The 21,290-nt window shown below is 39.0% G+C and overlaps 1 protein-coding gene across 6 annotated transcripts in view; it reads left to right on the top strand.

Annotated features, from left to right (window-relative positions):
* Positions 1-1,945: 1,945 nt before the first annotated feature.
* st3gal4 (ST3 beta-galactoside alpha-2,3-sialyltransferase 4) overlaps positions 1,946-21,290 on the top strand; it is a 34,379-nt gene continuing 15,034 nt past the window's right edge. Inside the window, exons 1-5 of one of the 6 annotated variants that reach the window (XM_088620136.1) lie at positions 1,946-2,297; positions 3,233-3,308; positions 14,501-14,572; positions 17,938-18,043; positions 20,979-21,051. In XM_088620136.1, coding sequence (XP_088476262.1) covers positions 17,992-18,043; positions 20,979-21,051 — 125 coding nt within the window. In that variant the 5' untranslated portion in view covers positions 1,946-2,297; positions 3,233-3,308; positions 14,501-14,572; positions 17,938-17,991. Of the gene's footprint in view, positions 2,298-3,232; positions 3,309-11,242; positions 13,954-14,500; positions 14,573-17,937; positions 18,044-20,978; positions 21,052-21,290 lie in introns of those variants that run through there. The other 5 variants (XM_088620137.1, XM_088620139.1, XM_088620138.1 and 2 more) reach the window with 5 other exon arrangements.

Raw genomic sequence — 21,290 nt, forward strand, 5'->3', positions numbered from 1 at the left:
ATAAACAGCTCATTGAATTCCACTGCATCATTCATTCAAAATTGTAATAGCTATTTTTCTTTCTAGCTAGTAAGTTTCATAATTAACCATTCAATTTGAGGTGGCAGGCTGGGCTTTATACAGAACAAAACACAATTTTTATTTTGATCCATTTAACAGATAATGTAGGAAATTCAATCAGTAGATCCCTGTTACATTTTGTTAACCTGGTCTGATTAGGTTCAGAATATTAGACCGATGGTGATCAATTATCACATTTTTCTACCTGATCTATATACTAACTAGGTGCGAAGGTCTACCAAATGATCCACAGTTGTCAAAAGTTTGTTATCTGATCCATGTACAGTATTAGCCAGAAGCAGAAGATTTCCATAAAAGATTGAAATACCCATGTCTTGCGTAGAAATCCAATGTGTGAACGTTTGTGTTTGCTTAAATGCTTGCTTAAATGTTGTCCAGTGAAGTTTTTCATCTTACATTTCCATCTGATCTGGAATATGTAAATTTGTAGTCGGCAGCCATGTCACCCTGCAGCTCCCAGCCCCAGCCCACTGAAGCTCAGCAGGTGTGAGCCTGGTCAGTACATGGATGGGAGACCTCCTGGGAAAAACTAAGGTTTCTACTGGAAGAGGTGTTAGTGGGGCCAGCAGGGGGGTCTATGTGGGTCTTAATACCCCAATATAGGTATGGGGATGCCCTAAAAAGGTGTTGTCTTTTGGATGAGACGTAAAACTGAGGTTCTAACTTTCTGTGGTCATTAAAAATCCCAGGGTGTTTCTTGAAAAGAGTAGGGGTGTTACCCTGGTGTCCTGGACAAAACTCCCATTGGCCCTTACCAATCATGGCCTCCTAATAATCCCCATCTCTAAACTGGCTTCATCACTCTATTCTCCTCCCCACTAATAGCTGATGTGTAGTGAGAGTACTGGTGCACTATGGCTGCCGTCGCATCATCCAGGTGGGGGCTGTACACTGGTGGTGGTGGAGAGATTCAGAAAAGCACCATATGAGTGTAAACAATTGTTAATTATTATTATTACGACTACAAGAAAAAAATCATTTATATGTTATCGAGATGAAACTGAGACTGATGTTGGGACAATTAGATAGCAATAATTAGTCATTACTCTGGCAAGCGCTCGGGAGAACTGTGGAGGACTGGAACGCTGTGTAATATTTGTGAAGGTAAACTGGCTTTAGAGATCGCTTCTTATATTTCTTTGGGGTGGAAAAAAAAGCTCAACGGAAATGTATTCCACTTTGTTTTTGCCCAGACGTTCAAGGTGATGGAGAGCTAAAGTCATGCTACAAGCGCAAAAGCTCAGCTCACAAAACAGGCTGTGCCACTACCTCTGAAGTCTTTTAAGTGTCTAGCTCAGAAAGGGTCAGGTGTCATCTTCAATGTGGCGCTGAAGTGTTTGTACCTGCACAGCACACGCCGGAGGCTGATGAATGTTAAAAAAAAGGCAGTTTTCAAAGTTTTTCTCTTGAGTCTCCATCTGCTTCAGTTTGGTCTCGTCGAAGCTGGTGACCTCCTTCCATGTTTGGCTTGTCAAGAGATTTTGGCGTATAGCGTAAGTATATTGACTATACTTGACATGAACTATTTATCGAGCACTTGTTGTGTACTTGCCGCTTCTACATAAACTTTCTCCAAGTTGTCTTCCAACCCAATGGTTCATTCTTTAAACACTACAGGCAGAAAAGGAATCTCATTCAAGTTTTCTAAGGTGTTTTTGGCACCATTGCAGTAAAGTGGAGTTTATCCCCCCACCACTCTCCAAGAATGTGTATAGGATAGTGTTCAGCCCCTTGTCACGCGTGTGAAAACAATTGTGAATTTATAGCCTGTAAGACGATAGAAAACTGTGTGCGTCAATAACCCATCCATCATCTTCTGTTGAAGGGCCGCAGTGAATTCTTGCGTGCGCATGCGCTTTGCTTTCGGGCGCATACCAATGGAAACGATCATCCTCATGTGATGTTCCTGCCTCTGGTTCGCTCTATATTACAGATCCCGCTCGTATTGCAAAATACAGGCTGCACTTTTTTTTTTAAACGTTGTGTGGACGACGTCCTATATAACACGGAGGAGTGTCAGCACGGAGAGCTGCTTCTCATATCCTGAGCACAACAGCACGCATTGTTTTTTTTTACGTGCACAAGTATCTCTTGGTGTGCGGTAAGAAAGGAAATACGGGATAATTGAATTACTCCCTTTAACGAAATCTGTATTTTATTTCTAATGACAATATTTGGATTTGAAAAAAGACGAGATTTCACTCAAAATATTTAAGGTAAGCGGTGTATTTTTCCGTTTGCATCAAAGATGTTTTTATATAGCCTCTTTCCTGCCGCCTCACAATGAGGTAGCACAGACACTCCGGACAAGAGGGTGGGGTGTTCTCTCATGTGTTCCTCTTTAAAATGTAACTTAATATTTTCGAAAATGTTAAATTATAAGTGATAACGGAAAAACGAGTTTTAAATAATTTCGGTATGATACCCGTTCTGATTACAACGGCATACTGTGATGCTTGAAAACATTCCGTTGTCCCTCGATACAGGAACCAACTGATAAACGTGCTACAATATTAAATAATAAAAAAAAACAATCCCCGCAAACTAAATGGCAAACAGCCCTATATCCGAAACCTGGTTTGAACAACGGGCGTCTCTTAAATAAACTTTCCGTTTTTGTTTTGTTTGAGGTTGAGTTACATTGTGTAGATACAATTTGGCAATAATGTAACTGTAAAATCCGATTTTTTTCCTCTAGCGGAGTGTGAGATCTGGGGTTTAAATTGCAAAATGGTCGACAGCGCAGGACTTCTTGGATTGTATGGATATACAGTATGAATATGTAGTCCGTTATTCGTTCTTTAACTCTGACCGTCTGTGTTATCAGCAGTTTCAAAGATCAGACAAAACAATTCAACCTTTGTTAAATATCCTTTCGTGAAATACGGCAGTAGCCAAGTGTAAAAGTCGCGTTTTCTTCAGTGATTTAGCACATATTAGCAGCTCTCTGGTAGCAGTGTTCAAATCAAGTTTATCTGTTCCATAACCTCCTTGTACAGCTTTACCGCAAAGAGGCGGTATGAGCTGTGGGTGTCTTGTAGTTCTTTTTTTATTTTTCGTGCAAAACCCGGGAGAACGTCCCTATGGTAACAAACCAACATGGAGAAGGCTTCACAGCCGAAACGTTGTGCTGTCTCTCTTCTCTTTTCAGCGTGGAATAAACCTACTACTTGTTCCTTTGCAGACTACGCATGCAGACGCAGCTACCCACCTGAAATACGTCAAGGGTCTGTTGTATAGCTTCCGTTGAAAAGTGGTCTCCAACTAAATGTCACACTTGGCCTAGTGTCAAAACTGCTATTTTTAAAATAAATAACAATGTAAACTTTTGTTGAGGCGATGACAGTTGTGTGTGAAAATATGAGTTTTGGATATTGTCATACATGTTCTACATGTACCGAGCAGCTGTTAGGGAAACTAACTCTTCATGTGCCTGTAGCAAATGTAGGACTATTCATTTGCACAACTGTTAATTTTAATAACCACAGAGCCTTGTTGTTGTTGTTGCTTGCAAGGCCCTTAATCGGAGAACTTCTTGATTAATATTCCCTGTATTTCTTATTAACTCACTCCTAATAGCAGAAGTATTATTTAATAGCATGAATTTGTTTACTTTATGATGGTCTGTTTATCCTGTGTATATATAGATAGAAACAGTCTTGATAAGAAGAATAATAAGCAACATCTTTAGTAGCATGTTAATAGTTCAGCAGTGGTGTATGTTGGATAATGAATCTATGTTTAATTAACCGGGGTGATATTACTAGCAGTACAAAATTTATATGACAGGAAAGTATTTAGCCACCTGAGACTAATGGCACAGAACACCATCTCCAACAAGGACAGAGTAAAGGTTGTAATATCACCGACATACCAATGCTTAGGCCGAAACTAAGGTACTGTATCTTTTTACTTTTCGACCATCCGTGCACAAAATTTCAACCTCATATCTGCCAGGGAATAACAGAAATAACCTGTCCACAAGTGGTAAAATTGTTGTCTTGTGTCTACTTTAAGATGCACATATTTTTTTAAAAGCTTGTAGTTCAAGTTCTAACCTTCGACAGTAACCACTGTGACCTCTAAAAATGGACTGTTTCTGTACCCTGAGCAATCTTTTGGGCTAATCTGAAAACAAAGGGGTAAGATTCCATTTTTTTTTCTCTTGTTCAGACTAAGGAGCGTTTTTGTTCCCCTATATTCTAGTTTTGTTTCTAGTCCTGTTGTGCAACTCATTTGGCATGATGGAGATGTCACCACACCATAGTTAAACTTATAACAAACAGTGTATTTACTCCCTTGTGAAAGTGTCCCGTCTTGGAAGTTTTCCAGAGAACCTTGGCTGAGAGCACATACAGTATGTGTCTCTGTTTTACCCATCAAGATGCCAGTCAGACATTTTCATGTAAAAAAAAAAGTCTTTAAAAGAAATGTTGAAAAGGAAGGATTTGAAAAGTTATTATTTTGCGTCTGGTTTGTCGTGTTGCAGGTACTTTTTAAGCGACTATTTCTATAGTACCGCTTTATCTGTGAGTGGTTCATCCTTTTTTCAGACCTACACGAGGAATGTTTCAAACTGATAAGCAAAGCAAATATGGGTTTTTTTCTGCCATACATTTTCCGAGTCCCTTATGCATTTCTCACCAAACTATGGCAGGACAGTGTGGTTTTCAGAGTAAATTATCATCTGTTACTGCCATTAACTGGAGAAACGGATTTTCATTTTCGATAATTTAATGAAAATTATAATTAATGTTAAATTAAAATAATTCATGTTTTTAGGCAGACTGGAAAGCTTGGCTTTGTCGAAGCTGCCAGTAATTGAATCGTGTAACCTAATCATTACTACAGAATCTACACAGCCTGACTTTCTAAGCACGTAATCACGAAATGAAATAAAAGTAAACTGTGAGGTCAAATCATTATTTCCAGATCATTGGTATTTTTTTTAAATAGAGACCGGGTGTGTCATTTTAAATATTGTTGATATGTTTGAGAGTATTTGCTTAAAAAAAATACTCGTCAGCAAAATTGCTCTTCTACGATGACTTAAAAATATAGGATACCTATTTTCTTGTGTGGGGGGGTAGCTGTTCTTGAATATTATATACATTAATTCGCTAACATGTTAACAGCATATATCTTTCAAAAGATGGATGCACAGTTAAATTGTGATTTATTTTTTTTTAAAAGTGTTGTTACTTGGTAATGGACTTTTGTGTGTAGTTTAATAGCATATTACTATAAACAACCTGGTAAATGTCAGTCATTTTGCGTTGGTGTACTCCATGCAATCAATGCTTTTCCTTTTTGTATAGGAACACAATTCTACGGCGGTCTTCAACTGAAAATTTAGCCTTTTTGTTTGTAGATAAGTAATCCTCCAAGATCTGTATTTTGTAGCTTTTTTTGCTTTGTGGAGGTGTAGAGTGGAACAAATAAGCTAGTGATGACAAAGTCCTGCCGATACGTCAGAAGTGTTAAATGGAATGGATTAGACAGTACAGTATTTCATATTAGTTGTTCATTTCTAGTCTACCTTAAGGTGGTGTGATCAAGTGTTTGGAGATTCTGAACAATGTGAATTAAAGATTGCTAAATGACACTTGGATTCTTTTCACTCAAACTAAGCTTTTAACACAGCATTGTAAAACTAAGCAAAAAAACTCAATTTGTGAGTAATGTGTGATTACTCATTTTATTTATAGTGTACTTTTCATAGGTCAATCTCAAAGTGCGGTACAGTACAATTGAATATACTGTATTCAACTCAAATAATAAACAGGATACAATACGGAATAAAATCAGACACCACAGCATAAAAAAAACCAATACCGTAATAAAATGGACCCGAATCAGTACAGCAGTATAAAATACAGGCTTTCTTGTACAAATATGTTTTTACTCTTGATTCAAATGCTGTCAAGAACTCAACTGCCGTAATATCATGGAGCAGGTCATTCCAGTGACAGTTCCCCCACGGAAGACGGACTGGTCTAAGGAATGGGAAGGAGATCTGGGAGGAAGTCTGTAGTTGACGCAGTCCTTTAAAATAGAAAGGGGCTGGAGATCTGGGAGGAAGTCTGTAGTTGGAGCAGTCCTTTAAAATAGAAAGGGGCTTTTCAGTGATCATTTTTAAATGTCAGAAGCAAAATCTCAAGCCAATTCTGAAAATCACAGGCAGTCGGGGCAGGGATGCCAAGACAGGTGTAACGTGTTCCTGCTTTTGCACCCTTAACACTTGGGGCATGTACTGTACCAACGTTCCTTGTTTCAATCCACACGTAAGAGAGGTGTGTGCTTAAATCGCATACCTGCAAAACAAGTAACAATCTTTCACTTAAGGCATTCGTGCTGTGTTTGTCGCACAAATGTAGAGGGGGGTGGGAGGGGGAGATGGCTCTGAAGATCTTTGCAGTTGGCAATAATTCTTGTTACTGTTCAACCCACAAGGTCGAATGATTTGTTTGTTTGACACTGATGATTTATATGTCCTGGTACTGTGACATTATCATTCAGTGAAAAAAAAAAGGTAAAGTCCATACCAAAGCCACAGGGGCCCATGTCATGGAAACTACAAGTTACAGAGCACGTGACTCTGACCCCACCAGCGCAGGATGCTGCTTCATTGCGAGGATGATCTGAGTGCACAGGAGCAGCTGGGGTAAAGTACGTCGCTCAAGGTACAGCAGCAGGAGCATGAACTCGCAACCTGTCAGTCCTGAGTCCAAAGGCTTTTTGTTTCCTAACCGCTTTGAGGAAAAGAGGAAAGCTAAAGCGTTCTTTAATTCACAGTCCGGATCTTTTGCGCGTAATACATTCTCGGGGCCAAAAGCTGTGGCAGTTTCCTTTGTGATTGGCATCGCATTTCTGCTTGTCACATAAGTAGCATAACCGAGAATTGTCAATTTCTGTGTAGTGATATGTCATACATAGTGATCTCTGGTGCAGTTTGTGTGGCAAACGAGTCTGTGTTTTCAAAGAAATGTGGCAAATGCGTATTACTGGCAGGTTTGTTCTGTGCTTGTGTCCTTGAGGGGGGCATCCTCTACTGTGCTGATTTTTTGCAGAGGAGACATTTTGGGGTAATGTGTTTGTATTGATTTTATTTTTCAGAACACGCCCCCCCAACATAGATAGGTTCTATAAAATTGGTTTTATTGAATCATCCTGCATACTGGGGGTGCTCTTGTTCTGTCTCTCCATCTACTTAATGGATCTTCTCCATTTTTTTTTTCAATGTACAGCAAAGGCTCTTTCAGAAGTACTGTAGAAAGGCTTTTCGATTTCTTCTGCTTCCCGAAGCTTCCATGTAATCTATCCATTCTTGCGTTCACTATCATGTTTCAAGTGCTAACATTTCTGCTTTGTGCACAACATTCCTTGTACACCAGTGTCAAATGAAGTTTATCAGAAAAATTATGGGCTTTTATTCAAAACACATGAGCAGGAAGTATTTAAACTCCTCTTATGGGGATTAAAAACCTTAAAGGTTAGGCTCCAGTTCTGTGGGTGCTCAAATACTTTCTATATAATTGGATCATATTATTCTAAAAGCTTTGTTTAGTTCTTAAATACTTTTTTATTATTCTTAGTTTGTTTTTTTTGTAGGGAGGTTGCCAGTAGACTGCACATATGCAATGCCAAATTAGCTCTTGTAAACATCTTAACCGATTGTTATCATTTTGTAAAACAAGAAATCAACTGAGTCATAAATAAATTACAAAGTTGTAAACATAAGCAAGTGACATTTGGTATGGAACAAATGTCTGCGCAGAACAGCCCCTGCCAGCAAATGAATGGAACAGGAAATGTGGATACTGTATTTCAGAAATAGATAAATCTGTAGATCTAATTCAGGACAACAGCCTCCTGGAAAAGAAAAAAATAAACTAGACCAACTCCAGTATCTGCCCTTATTTTGACTTCTTGTTCCAAAAGCATGGAACACCTGACTTTTACAGCAAAGCTGTCAAATAGTTAACTAATGTAAAATTGTTTTAGCAGTAAAATAATGAACATTTTCTGACTGCTGTATCCAGTGCAGTGTTGCAGACTCAAACGCACACGCTCACAGCGGGACAAATTTTCCCCCGTAGACAATGAATCTACCAGCACGTCTTTGGACACGTGGGAGGGAACTGGGGTACCTGTGGAAAATCCGTGGGGGATGGGGGAGAACATACAAACTCCACACAGATAGTATCCCGGGAATTGAACAAAGGGCTCTGTGCTGCAAGGCAGCAGTGCCAACCACTGCCTCACTGTGCTGCCTGTGTAATAACCCCCACAAAGAAAATCAAAACCCACTGTGGTGCTCCACTTTCATGAAGAGTCTGTATCTCTGGACGATGAAGTCCCAGAAATAACCTCATCTGTAGCAGAGCAATGCGAAAGGAACACGCTCTTATGAAACTTAATTAATGCTAAGAAATGCTTTACCGTCAATACAATGTTAATGGTCACGGTCTGTTTGATGTTCAAAGGCACAGTTCTCACAGTGTAGTGTGGCTTCTCCTCCGTGAGTCTCAATTTCCCTTTGTTGCTGTTGTCAAATTGTACAGGTTCTGTCATTTAAAAGATCCATGGTTTGTATAATGAATGTTTATTCAGATCTTATTGACGGAGCACAGTTCTCAGTAAGTAGTGTTTTTATCAAACTTGCTAGTGCATCTCTAAATGCAGGTGTACTGAAGTTTAAAAATTATGTGTGGTAGATTTAACTACAGGTTCAGTGAGCTCGGAAGGGGCTGTAACATGCTTTTGTTTGAGCAAACTCTCTGCTAGGTGCAACTTTAGTTAGTCTCAAAAATGGCACCAAAGGTAGTGTGGCGTGACTTTTCAGATCAGAGAATGGAACGCTGAGCTTTGTGGTTCTAAAAGAAATTCAGAAAACTCCAAAAATCGAATTCCTTCTTGTGCCTCTTGAATGAGGTGTACACCGCATGTAAATTCAAGGTCATTCCCATGCTGATTAACCCTCGCTTCCTGTTCTTTTCCCTTCCTGGGGGCTTAAACTGCTTAATTCAACACACTGTGTGTGGAGCTGGTTATGGCTACAATGTCTTCCAGGCCTCTAACGTGTACTGAATTAATGACGTCTGCATGCACCCGCTTTTAATAGCTGATTTATGGGCACCTCTGCGAAAAATTAACTAAGTGAAATAAATATCACCCCTTTCATTTGGTGCTTTACAGTATGCTTAAGAGCAGATGTTGCCCATGCTGGCAGCCTCTCAAGAAGCACTGCTGGCTGTGTACATGTGTGTGGGCTTGCGTGGATAGTCATTAACTTTGTAGAAGATTAATTACCGGGGTTTTTTTTTTTGCTCTAGCTCAGCGAAAAATAGTTTGCGATATTATTTCTTCTAGATTTAAGCTTACATGTATAGATGAAAGAGTTTGGAAGTGATTTTGAGCTTTACTGTATGAGCAGAATGTTTGTTTATTTTTTACTTCCAACACCCATTGGGAATGGTATTTTCAAATGTTCACAATTTGTTTTTTCCCCCCATTCCAAGTAAAGCCTTTCTTGCTATATACCCTTAACCGACTTCCGGTTTTATGAAGTATTTTTCTGGTTCCATCCAAGGCTGATCCGCTTTAATCTTTGTAGGGAAAAAGGACTTTTTCCATTCTATTCCACTGGATTTGTCTGCCTAGGTTGATCTTGAATTATTTAATGATCTTCCCTACGGTGCTGGTTGGCTTGAAATCTAGCTTTGGCACATTTTTGGGACAGACCAGTCTGTCTCACTGAGCTCTGTGTTTTTGTGGTTTTCACTGTTCGCCTGTGGGAGGAATGCATTCCTCTGCTCAATTATAGGTAGACTGTAACACAAGTGCAGAAAATGAAATATGTCCTTCAAACATATGCAAATCTTAATCTTAAATCTCAGTGTTGACAGTAATTAATACTGTGAAGGATTATTGTGAATGCACAATATTGACATTCAACATTAGGAATTAGATTTCAGCACCGTAAAATATCAGGGTGAGACAAGGCTGCTTTGTTTTTTTAGGAGGTCGTTAAGAGAGTTTTTTGGACTTACAGTTAAGGCAAGATGGCTCTAGAAAATGCCGTATGACAAAGAAATAATAGTTTGCAGTGTGTTCCTATGTCAACACGTCTGGCTATCCTAGTCTCATTTTCACTACTCGCATTGCTGTTTGAACATGGGAAAGGGATTACAGGCTGGAAACGCAGGTGTCGAATCCGAGACATTTCTCAGAATATTTTTTTTCCTGTAATTATTTCCCTGTGTCTGTGGAACACTTGAAGTACAGAGATATTAATATCTGCAGTAGGGGGCCACAGAATACGTACCGGCTGACTACATTAATAGTGAAGACACACCAAAGTGATGTGCACTCACTGAATTAAACACATTTTCCCTCTTCAGCTCATGGAAAACTGTGAAAATGCAGCAAACATTGGGCTGGGGGGTGTTATGCCTTTAAGGAATTCTGGAAATAGAGGGGTGTGGGGAGTCTTGTTCATCTGTTTTCTGTTCTCCTCTTGTGGATGCCTATATTCTGCTGTATATGTTATATATAGATTCTGCTGTGCCTTTTTCTTCCCATGACTGTCTCATGGTATCAGTGGCTGTCCACACAGAGAGAGATTGAAGTGGAATTCGGTAGTTTCTAGCAGCACAAAGATCGCTCAGTGGTTATAATGAAGGTGCTTTTTGTTCTGCATTTTCATATCATCATCACGAGGTATGATTTCACTTAAAAGAGGCTTATATTTCTCTTCTGATGGAAATAAAACGATCTGCCAGAGGCTCTGATTAAAAAAAATTGCTTGCATGGATTATAACCCAAGCAGAGGCGTGATTCCATAATGCTAGGATTTTGCTGGTATTATTCTTCGGTGGAATTGATAAATATACCTTAAAGAAGGCTAGTGCTTCTCATTTATGTAGGACCAACATCGCAGTTTTTTTTTGTTCTAATAACCAGGTTAAATGGCAAAGATACAGTACAAGTTAATAGGAGAATGAGCCAACTAGGATGTTTTGTTTTGTTTTTAAAGGAGGGGCCCCAAGTCTAGTGAGACTCTTTCTGGAGGCAGGGAAGATACGAAATCGAATCAGTCAGGTTTGTCAGTGATTTGCTCTTGTCCTCCTTTCAGGATTGATTAAGAGAATATAACCACGAGGTAAAGTCACATACTTCTGTATAAGCACAAATATGATTTTAATATGGATAAAACATAAAACATATCCAAGAGAGTGCATTAGAGTCACAACCTCTTATGCTTTGGTAATAGAATTATTAAGATATTGACTCTAATTCTGTGCCAAGGTAAGCGGCAAATTGGGCCAAATTTATTTTTTTATATTCTGAAAAGATCTGTATGAGTTGGGGATTTCCCATTCAAACATGTAGAAACATTATACAGTTTACGGTGTTGTCTTTAGCAACTGTGGCATGTCTCTAAAAGGCCTGCTAGCAGTCTTTGAAAAAAGAACAAAAGTGAATATTACAAAGAATCGCAATTGCATTATTTAAATTTTCACTTTAAGAGCTGTCTTTTTTTTTTTCTTAACCCAAGAAAATAAGAATAATCACTGATCCCCAGGATATGGGTAAAAATAAGGATTCTCTGTGGTCTTTTTGGTGACTTGTGCATTATGGTTTGAGCCACAGTCTGCAAATTAGCATCTTCTTGAATTATTTAGATTATAGAGAACATGGCCTCACTGTGGTCACATTATAATAAAGGGAAGAACCAGGATCTCTCTTCCCTTTTTCTGTGTGTCATCATGGTTTCAGTTTTTGTGACACTTGCTGTACGTTTATAGCAATCTTTAATTGCAATATAACATTATTTCACTGTAATTTGCTGTGCTACGGGCTTTGATATTGAAGATACATCAGCGCTGATTTCTTTAGGTGCAATGAAGTGCACAAAATTGGAAAAACAACACCTGACTGAAAGAAGTTATGCTAACATGCGCAGAAGATTGCTCATTTCACTTGAGAGTCAGAAAGTCGTCTGCGCTGCAGGTCATGTTCTACAGCTGAGATTGAGATGTTATTGAGGTGTGTGGCTGCATCTGTCTTGAGAGGCACAGGAGATTGGTGTGATTGGCGAGACAGTAAGTTGCAGTAAGGCACTTGCCGCATTACGAGATGAGGAAATCTCATCCAGCTGTTTGGCGGTGCTCTTGAGCTTTGAAGACAATCTCTGGAAATACCTGTGAAAACATTACATCAAAGACCAAATGTGGCCGTGATGACTTGCATAAAAAAAAGAAATGAGCACCTAGTTCCCAATGCAGAGTGAAAATACTGATTTTCTTTTATAGTCTGTTTGAAAGCTGTAGATTTACAAGATTGATATACTTTATCCTCCTGGATTTACATGTTGTATAAATGCAGACATTTCTGTTATAACTCCTTGTAATCCCAAGTATTTCTTTTAACTATCAAACACATCTGAGCACTTAAAGAGTTTGGATTCCCACCTGCAGAATGCAAACAGGGCTGCTGTGATGGTTTCCCGACTTTATAACCGTACCATATACAAACTGCTAAAAGCAACTTTGTTTCTTCCTTTTTACGCAGTGGGGATCTGCTATCAAGTACTTAAAAGTGGTTTTGTAATTTATAACTGGCAGACTGAAACTGTGGTTCGTTCTGGGTTTCTGGGAAATATGGAAAACCTCCTTCATACAGCGAGGTATCTCTATGAGGTGCTTTTCTTTTCAATAAAGTAAAACTAAAAGTTCTTAAAATAATCAGACCGTAATAAAAGCCCTCCAAAGTATATAATCAGTTAATATGCAGTGCAGTGGCACATAAAAATATGAGGTGCCTTGTTTAGGGCATTAGATTAATGCAGTAGACCATAATCCCTGAACATGAGCTTTGTTTCTCTTTCTTTATAAAGTGGTTGAAATAATTTTCATGTATATTGTCTCTCAAAATTAATCCCTTGGAAGGATTCAGGCTGGTAAAGCCAGGTGAATTCCCTGGCTTTATAAACCTTTTTAATGAAAGGTGTATAAATCAGTCGGAGAGATTTGTTGCACTTTTTTATACTGTTTTGTGAAATATCTGCAGACCACATCGGTGGTCTCATGTGCGTCGCCTAGAAATAAAGAGATTTCCTGGCTGTAATCTCGAAAACAACCAGCAGCTACAGTATGCGTGGCGTCAGATGTTCAGTAATCCTTTATAATCCCCAGGCCTTCGTTTGAGGTAAAAATGAGGGGTTTGTGGTTTTCTCCAGAATCGCGTCGTCTGAGGGGGCTGAAGTGTGCAAAAGTCATGTCACCAGCAGAGCGGTACAGTCCCCCCCACCCCAACAGCGCAAGAGCTGAAGCAATTTTCTCACTTCTCCACTTCTATCCCGTGTGTAGTTGGTGCGTCCCGTCTGCAGGTGCTGCACTTCAGTGGTGGATGAAATGAGCTGGTCCCCTGCTGTATGTTAAACACTTAGGCATCCTTTGGGGTGTAAAACACCGCATCGGTGCCGGGAGTTAATATTCTTAATTGTTGCAGTAAAGGTGTTTGCCAAGTTATTCTTAACGGTGATAATGAGAATACAAGGCCGGTATTCTCAACTAGATGTTTAGGCTGTCGAAATGAGGTGCATTTTGAAATTTGGACCGTGAACGAGTTGCCCTTGTTGTCTGTGTGCCTGCCTGTCTCGTGGAGAGCAAGCTGGGGTATTCAATAATAAAGTGCTATTAAAGTGATCTTCTCTTATCTGAGTGAAGTCTATGTTCCGAAAAGGCTTCTTCAAGTCCAGAGGTTGTGAGGAACTTCATTAGTGGTGCAAAGTTACGGGCAGAAGAAGACCTGGCACAGCACATGCTTTCTTCCTCCTTAACGACTTGTTCTTGACACTTCTTCGCTGTAAGTGACCGCAGTCAGTAGACCGTTTATATTAACGCAGAATTTAAATACCACTGATGGTCTGCCTTAAAATAACTCCTCAATGGACGCCTTCTTTGCATAGCTTTGCATCACGCTCCAGTTGTGCAATACTGGCAGCTTCTGCTTATTTCCTCAGTTGAGGATGCGAGTCCTTTTTCTACATGGGTTTGGGGGGAGTCGGAACCTAGTCCGGCAAGCAAGAGGTGCAAGGTACAGTAGGATATGGGATATGGAAGCCAGTCCATCACTGGGCACACATGGGCACAGACACACCCTCACAACAGGGCCACTTTTCCCAGAAGCCAGTTGCATGTCTTTGGACTGTAGGAGAAAAACCCACCTGAACATGGGGAGAACATACAAACTCCACCCAGACAGACCCCTGGGAATAGAACCCGTGGCCCAGGCACTGCGAGACTGTTCCGCGATGCCGACCTGCTGTATTCATATCCTTCTGAAAGCTGCAGTTCTTGCTCCACCTGTCGGGATTATTTTTCTCATGTTGCCTTGTTTTCTTTCTCTCCAGGACAACAACATGCAACATTCAGAAACGAGAATGAGAAGGAACAGGTGAAGATGTCCCTCAAGACTGCTAAAAGTAAGCTTCCCTTCATGAAGGCAACTTCCACTCGCAGTGGAATTTTGCTTCTGAAACAGTAATAATAATAATAATAAAAAACTTTATTTTATATAGCGCTTTTAAAGGTGGCTTCTCAAAGCACTTTACAGGGTGGCAATAACAATAAATAAGAAGACTACAACAATAAATAAGATTTCACAAGATAGGACACAATTATAATTGCACAATACAACAATAACAATAGAGGAGACCGTGGAAGATGGTATTAAGAAGAGCAGAGGGGTGAAGAATGGAACCAGTTAAGTAAAGGCTTTTCTGAAGAAGAAGGTTTTGAGTCTAGATTTGAAGGAGTTTAGAGAAGGTGACTTTCTAATATCCTTGGGCAAAGAGTTCCAGAGCTTGGGGGCATAGCAGGAGAAGGCCCTGTCGCCCATACAATGTAGACGGGCTTGGGGGACAGTAAGGAGGGCAGAATTTGAAGAGGAGGTTGCGAGTTGGGGAGTAGGGCGATAAAAGTTCAGACAGGTATTGAGGTGTAAAGTAAAGGATAAAATCGCATTTGCCTGATATGATGAGTATTGGTGTGATATACACCACAGTGGCGACATTGTAAAGGATTTACAATAAGAAAGGGTCGTAAGTCCAGCATAAAAAAAAAATGAAATGCATTATGTGTGGCAGACAAGTCGCAAAGTGAGAGCAGAATGCGGAATCTACAAAGTGTTGTCGTGATTTGTTAAGAGGTTGTATTCCTTATATTTCCCTGTCAATTGGTGATTGTGGCCTAATGGAATAAGACCTTTTCAGTGTTAAATATTTTAAGTAGGCAGTTTCTCATGGCATGAATTCCAGCGTGTTTAACAGTTCCAAGCAATGCTTTTCAAGTGAGATTTACACAGAGTTCAAGACCGGTAAAATATGTTATGCAACTGGCCACAGACTCTGTTATCTGTTGTTGACAGTTCATGTTTTGTAGAAACTTAACCTGTAGCTACAGTATGTGGCTGTGTGGGTATTGCCTCACGATTACAGTCTTTTTTTAAAAATGTTCCCGTCTCGACCTGCTTCTAGAATAAATGGGAGATCCGCCTGATCCTTTAAATACCGGGTAGTGGATTGGCCAAAATATGGAAAACAAAAAATGTGGACTTGGATTGGAGAATATTTTCTCCGTTCACGTCAAGAGGGGAGAAGGCATGCAGCTGGTGCAGATGGCAGGCGAGCGCTTACTTCTGGGCTTTACAAGATAGATTTTTACACAGCAAAACGGAGAACTCGACTCTTCTCGGCATCTGGGGCGCCTTTGCGTCATCACTCCAAATGAGTCTTTTCTTCACAAGGCTGGTCTCCATGTGTGAAAGAGGTGTCTCATGAAAGTGAATTCCTGAGGCAGATGTACAGTATGGACGGAAGATCTTGGATTTGGCTTCAGTGTTTCTCTCTGTGACTCTGGTTTCCCACTTTTTATAAATGAGCAGTGTTTTTGGAAGGAGCAGGTTAAAATTCTCTTTAAATTTTCAGAGTTAAGGATAGTTTACTTATGAGGAGTGATTAGAGTGTTTTGACAAAATATACTAAGGATATTCTAGTATTTTTAGTAATGTGAACTGGGGGAAAATGCAACTCAACCTTTGTGTGTTTCAGACATAGAGGGCTGTGTGCTGGGTATGTTGGTATAAACAATGTACCTGTTTTAACAGGTATTTTGCATGGTACCTATTGGTTTCCTTGCAAGGTAATGTTTCACTACTTCTCTTTGCCTTGAAAAACCAATCCAGAGCTCACAAGACGGCAATTAATTTTAGTTTAATTCCACATGCTAAGTAATGAATCTTTTAAATGGGATTGAATTTGTGTATGAGGCCAAAAATACCCAGGCATGCACACTGTTATGCAGTTTTGTCTTTTTTGATTCTTCCTTTGAATTAAAATGGTTGTTGGAGATAAAGAGATGAAGGAGACACCTGGGAAGTGAGATAATAATATCAATTTTCTAGTGGTTTGTAGTTGGCTTTGCACCCCAATTTATAAATGTGCTGCCTGTCCTTGGTCAGTAGGATAAGTGGGCATATATGAGATAAGCTGGCTGTGTGCCCAGAACTTTTGTCTATTCTGCAACTTAGATATGATTAATAACCATATAGGGATATGTTATTGTCTTATCATTCGTTCAGAATATATTGTAGCTGTAGAACCTACATGTATGTAGATATGTAGAACCTGTTTGTTTCACGGTATAAAAGACCGTCTTTAGTTGCTTATTTTTTAGTTCGGTGGTCGCTAGCTGTTCTTCCATATGCATATGAAATAAAGAGACTTCTACTACACAGACACCTGGACTTTGTCATTTGTATGACACAATAAATTTGGTAGGGACTCCTCTTTTCTAAAAAGTCCCTTATCCTCTCCATGTTGCTGTCGAGGGTTTTTCTGAAGCTGTAGCGAGTACAAAAGAGAAAAATGAGTTTGTGGTGCTTGTAGTCGTCTGATAATTGGGGATGTAGCTCAGTGGTAGAGTGCACAGTTAAAGAACATGTCAGAAGCTGAAATGAAAGCTTTGCTTGAAATAATTGATTTTAACTATGAAACCCCTTTGTAGCCTCCTTAAGTTTATCTCAGGATTTAAATAAAAGATAAATATTCTTCCAGTGTGCAGTTAATGGTGTCCAGATTCCCCTGTTGGGGACACAGGAGCACAGTTGTCCTGTTTATTGTTGCAGATTCCAACAATGTACTGTATAATATAATAATATGCAGGAACATTTTTATAGTAATTGTTACAATTAAAAACTTTACTTGGTACTGGCCACAGATATTGTAACATTTTAGCACATTACTATTGCCGCAAAAATAATAACTCAAAATAATGCATACAGTATGTCCAGGTGGCTGTAAGTGCATCTCTTCGTCTCCCAGACTTTTTTAAAGTAACAACAACACGCCGAGCTCAATGAAAGGTAACATATTTCTATTTTACATGGCATCTTAGGAAATGCTAATGCAATCTAGTTGCTTATACATGTACAGACCAGTACATGGGACCATTACGTTAACCAGGTGACCCATTGCTGTAATACAACACAAGCGCCACAACCGAGCAAGTGGCTCATTGCACAGAAACGTCGAATGTCGGAATGCTTCAGTCTGAAAAATACGTGGCATGTAAACTGGCCAATTTGCACAGACACCTGCAACTAGTTACAGTATATCTAGTTACTGGTTTGCATGCACAGCATTTTTTTTTTTGCAGAACGTGGGCTAAGCCAGTGCATGTTTTTTTTCCCAAAAGTATGTTCTAGTGTACTGTGTCCTGGGACTTTTTACTGTGATTCTGTTTAGTATGAATAGGCTGCATTGTTTCATTTTTAATTCCTTCGCTTCAGCTGACCTCCATTGTGCAGTACCATCGCAAGTTGTAGATTCTTGCAGATCATGTGATGTTGCATGATGACCCCTTGCAGCAATGTGACTTTTGCTTCATGATCTTCAGTAAGTTTGTCCTAAGGTATTTCCAGAGACTTAATATCTTCCCTTGCATAGTGATCATGCAGCCCAGTGTCAGAAATGTCAGTCACACCTTATATTCTCGTGACCAGCAGGGTCACTGTTACTGTCTACGAATAATCTATTATCACCTTATTATTAGTGATGTTATAAACAGTTACGAGATGCACCTAATGGATGTGTGTGTTTCAGGCTATGGCCAGGACTAGGGCTTTGTTACTAAATTTCAATTAATCTACAAAAGAGGATGGTTATTATTTAAATGTAGATATACTTCCATAATGTATTGCATTTAATAAAATGTTGAAAATCCCTTTTATAAACTCAACCTGGAATATGACGTTAAAGTTTTAATGTAGGTAGTGTTCTCGTCTGCAAGCGAATGGGCTTGATGGTTATTTCACTTTTTAAGTTACAGACTAAAGTTCCAATGCAGCTCATCGTGATCAACTCGAGCCAGAGGACTGTCCCTGACATTTAAACATTTTAATACTTCCCTTTAATGCTTTACTTTGTGGTCTTGTACTGTTAATGTTTAAAAATGAAACATTGATGTTTTTGTCTTTGAACATAGTCTGGGTGGAGTGTAGATCCATGCCTGAAATTAATAAACAAAACGCCAAATGTCACAAAGACGTTTACAAATTTTGCATTTTCCAAAGTGGTTCCCGAAATGCAAATCTTACTATGTAGAATTAATTCATTTTGTTCTTTCATGTGAATGGTTGCAACATTTTTCGATTAAATTGGTACATAGCTTTGATCCTGAATGCCTGTTGGCAGACTTAGTGGTCTGTAAATAGTATCACTGCGTTTATTTAGTACAGTTGGAGAACGGAAAAGACTGTTTGGCTGAAATAATTTTAATCCCTCTGAATACTTTGTGCAAATATTGTGAAACAAAAAAAAAATGTTACAGCCTTCAGCAGTGTTTGTGGTTTGTGTTTGTTCAAATGTTCCTTTGCAATAGTGGAGTTTTTTTCTCAAAAGGTGCAAAGTGTTATTTGAAAAAGAAACCCAGGTTGCTTTGACCGAACCAGCAAGTCAGATTAGACTCCTTTTTAAAAACTGGCAGATCATATAAAAAACATATAGTTAAACCATGGTAAAGTCAAATTTGAAAAATAGGGGGCTTTCATCGAAATGCCAGTCTTTTCTTCCATTAATCCTCAAAAATCAAAACTATCAGGAGAAACCCAGTTGAAGTAATTAAGGATCAATTGGGTACTTAAGGGGAACCGCAGTCCCAATTTCTCAGACTAGGTATGAAATCTCAGTAATTAATTGATGGTAGAGCAAATCAATCATTAATCATTATCATTATCATTAATTTTTAGAAAGTTCTGTATGGTTGGCACTGTGTCGCAAACCTCTGATCTCACCACGGGCGAGAGAGAGAGATTGCCAGAATTGTGATGTAAAGCAGCCCTTCCTGCTCACTAGTACCTGCAAACAAAAAAGGGAAACCTGGTCTACAAACAGCATTAATCCTTTTTAGGCCAAGAGATGGGTAATAAACACAGGCACTGATGCTGTTCCCATCGACAAGTTAACTAACGAGATTCAGCGTGATGTACAAGCGAATAAGTACTGGTTGTGCAGCAGACATTTCTCCACAGAAATGTTCCAACGTGATCTGCATTCAGAGTTAACAAGGTAACAAATAGTATTTGTCGGCAAACCAGCTGGAAGTCAGTTATTTTGAATTCAATTCAGTTGCACTCATTCAAATTGGCAGTCTGCTTAAATTATTAAAAAACATGTTGCCTTTCATGCATTGGTTTAATAACATTATACTTTAAATGAATTAATACAGTAGCAAAATTCACTTTGTCTGAAGCATTCGCTTTTTTGCAACAGAAATTCGTTTTCAAATATTGGCTGTTTAGAAAAGCACATGTGTTGAATTTATTTCTGATTTGGCGTTTTACATGGTTAGGAACCCTGATTATTTCATAGTTCATAATATGAAATACATTTTTATTTTAGATACTAAACCAAAACTTTTCCTACCACTATTGCCAAAGAAACTGACGAATAGAGAGTGCAGTGAGAGGGTGACATCAGTGATTGATAGACAAATACCAAACAATCTTCACAGTTTAAGATCATAACTATGATTAAGACCTAAGTATAGACCTAAGATGTGCATTGAATATGGTTCTACAACTAAGAGCAGTATTTCAATTGGCTTAAAAGAGTTGTGTTCACATACCTGCTTATTTACAAAGCACTGTAATGGTGCCACCTCATGTCACCAGAAGTTTTGTTGTCGCGTTCTGAATTACAGGTAATGATGGCAATATGCAATACGCATACCTGGAAATTTTCTCTGTTTTGTGATGTAAAATTGGAGGTTTTGCACCTTACATGTACCTACATTGAAGTTTGAAATACCGAATTTAGAATAATGTTGCAGTTCCCCTTTAAGCTCTTGGAAGGTTCCAAGTCTTGTGATAGCAACAAAGGCATTGAACGTTTTCTATTTTTAATTATTTTTCACGAAAAATCTGTTTTTTACTTAAATATTGTTGGTTATAAAATCTGATTCAGTGTGAAAAAAGGGCTGACGTGATTTCAGCCTTTACATCAACAAAAACGCTGAAATCTCAGTAAGGGTGTGTAGACTTTTGATATCCACTGTATTGTCAGTGTGGGAAAGGGAAAGAGCACTCTTCATGGGTTAAAGCATGTAGAAAATGCGGCAATGTGAAAAAATGGTGCCTTTTAAAATGAAAGCACAATCTTTGTTATAATTATCTACATGTACAGTATACTGTACATATTGTTTTGGGCTTCTAGTTTTTGATTTGGAGTTTGAGTAGTCTTTTTCAATTATAATAAAATTGTAAACATGCATATACCTGTATTTAAAAAAATGTCTGTGATTAAAAGTGATTTTTCTTCTGTTTCTACACAGCATGGTTCATCAGGCTGATACCATTAGTACTGCTCTTCATTTCGTACTGCTGCACTCAAGTGTACATGCACAGGTAAAGTTGTTCTGCGCCTTTTTTCCAAAATATGGCTCTCTCGCCATAGGCCTGGTGTCAGGGCTGGTGTCCGGGGACATTTTAAAACTGTTATTCCCTGCCAGTGCTGGTATTGATTTTCAATTTGAAGTGATATCTTGGGTTTAGTGGAAAATGGTTACTTTAGCTTGAAAGTTTTCTCTGTGTCTGTCTGTGTGAGGTTAGCTGCTGTCCATGTTAAAAGATTGGCCTTATCATTG

This window comes from Lepisosteus platostomus, chromosome 25 (genome assembly GCF_059453375.1).
Source record: "Lepisosteus platostomus isolate fLepPlt1 chromosome 25, fLepPlt1.hap1, whole genome shotgun sequence".
In the NCBI taxonomy this organism is placed as follows: Eukaryota; Metazoa; Chordata; class Actinopteri; order Semionotiformes; family Lepisosteidae; genus Lepisosteus; species Lepisosteus platostomus.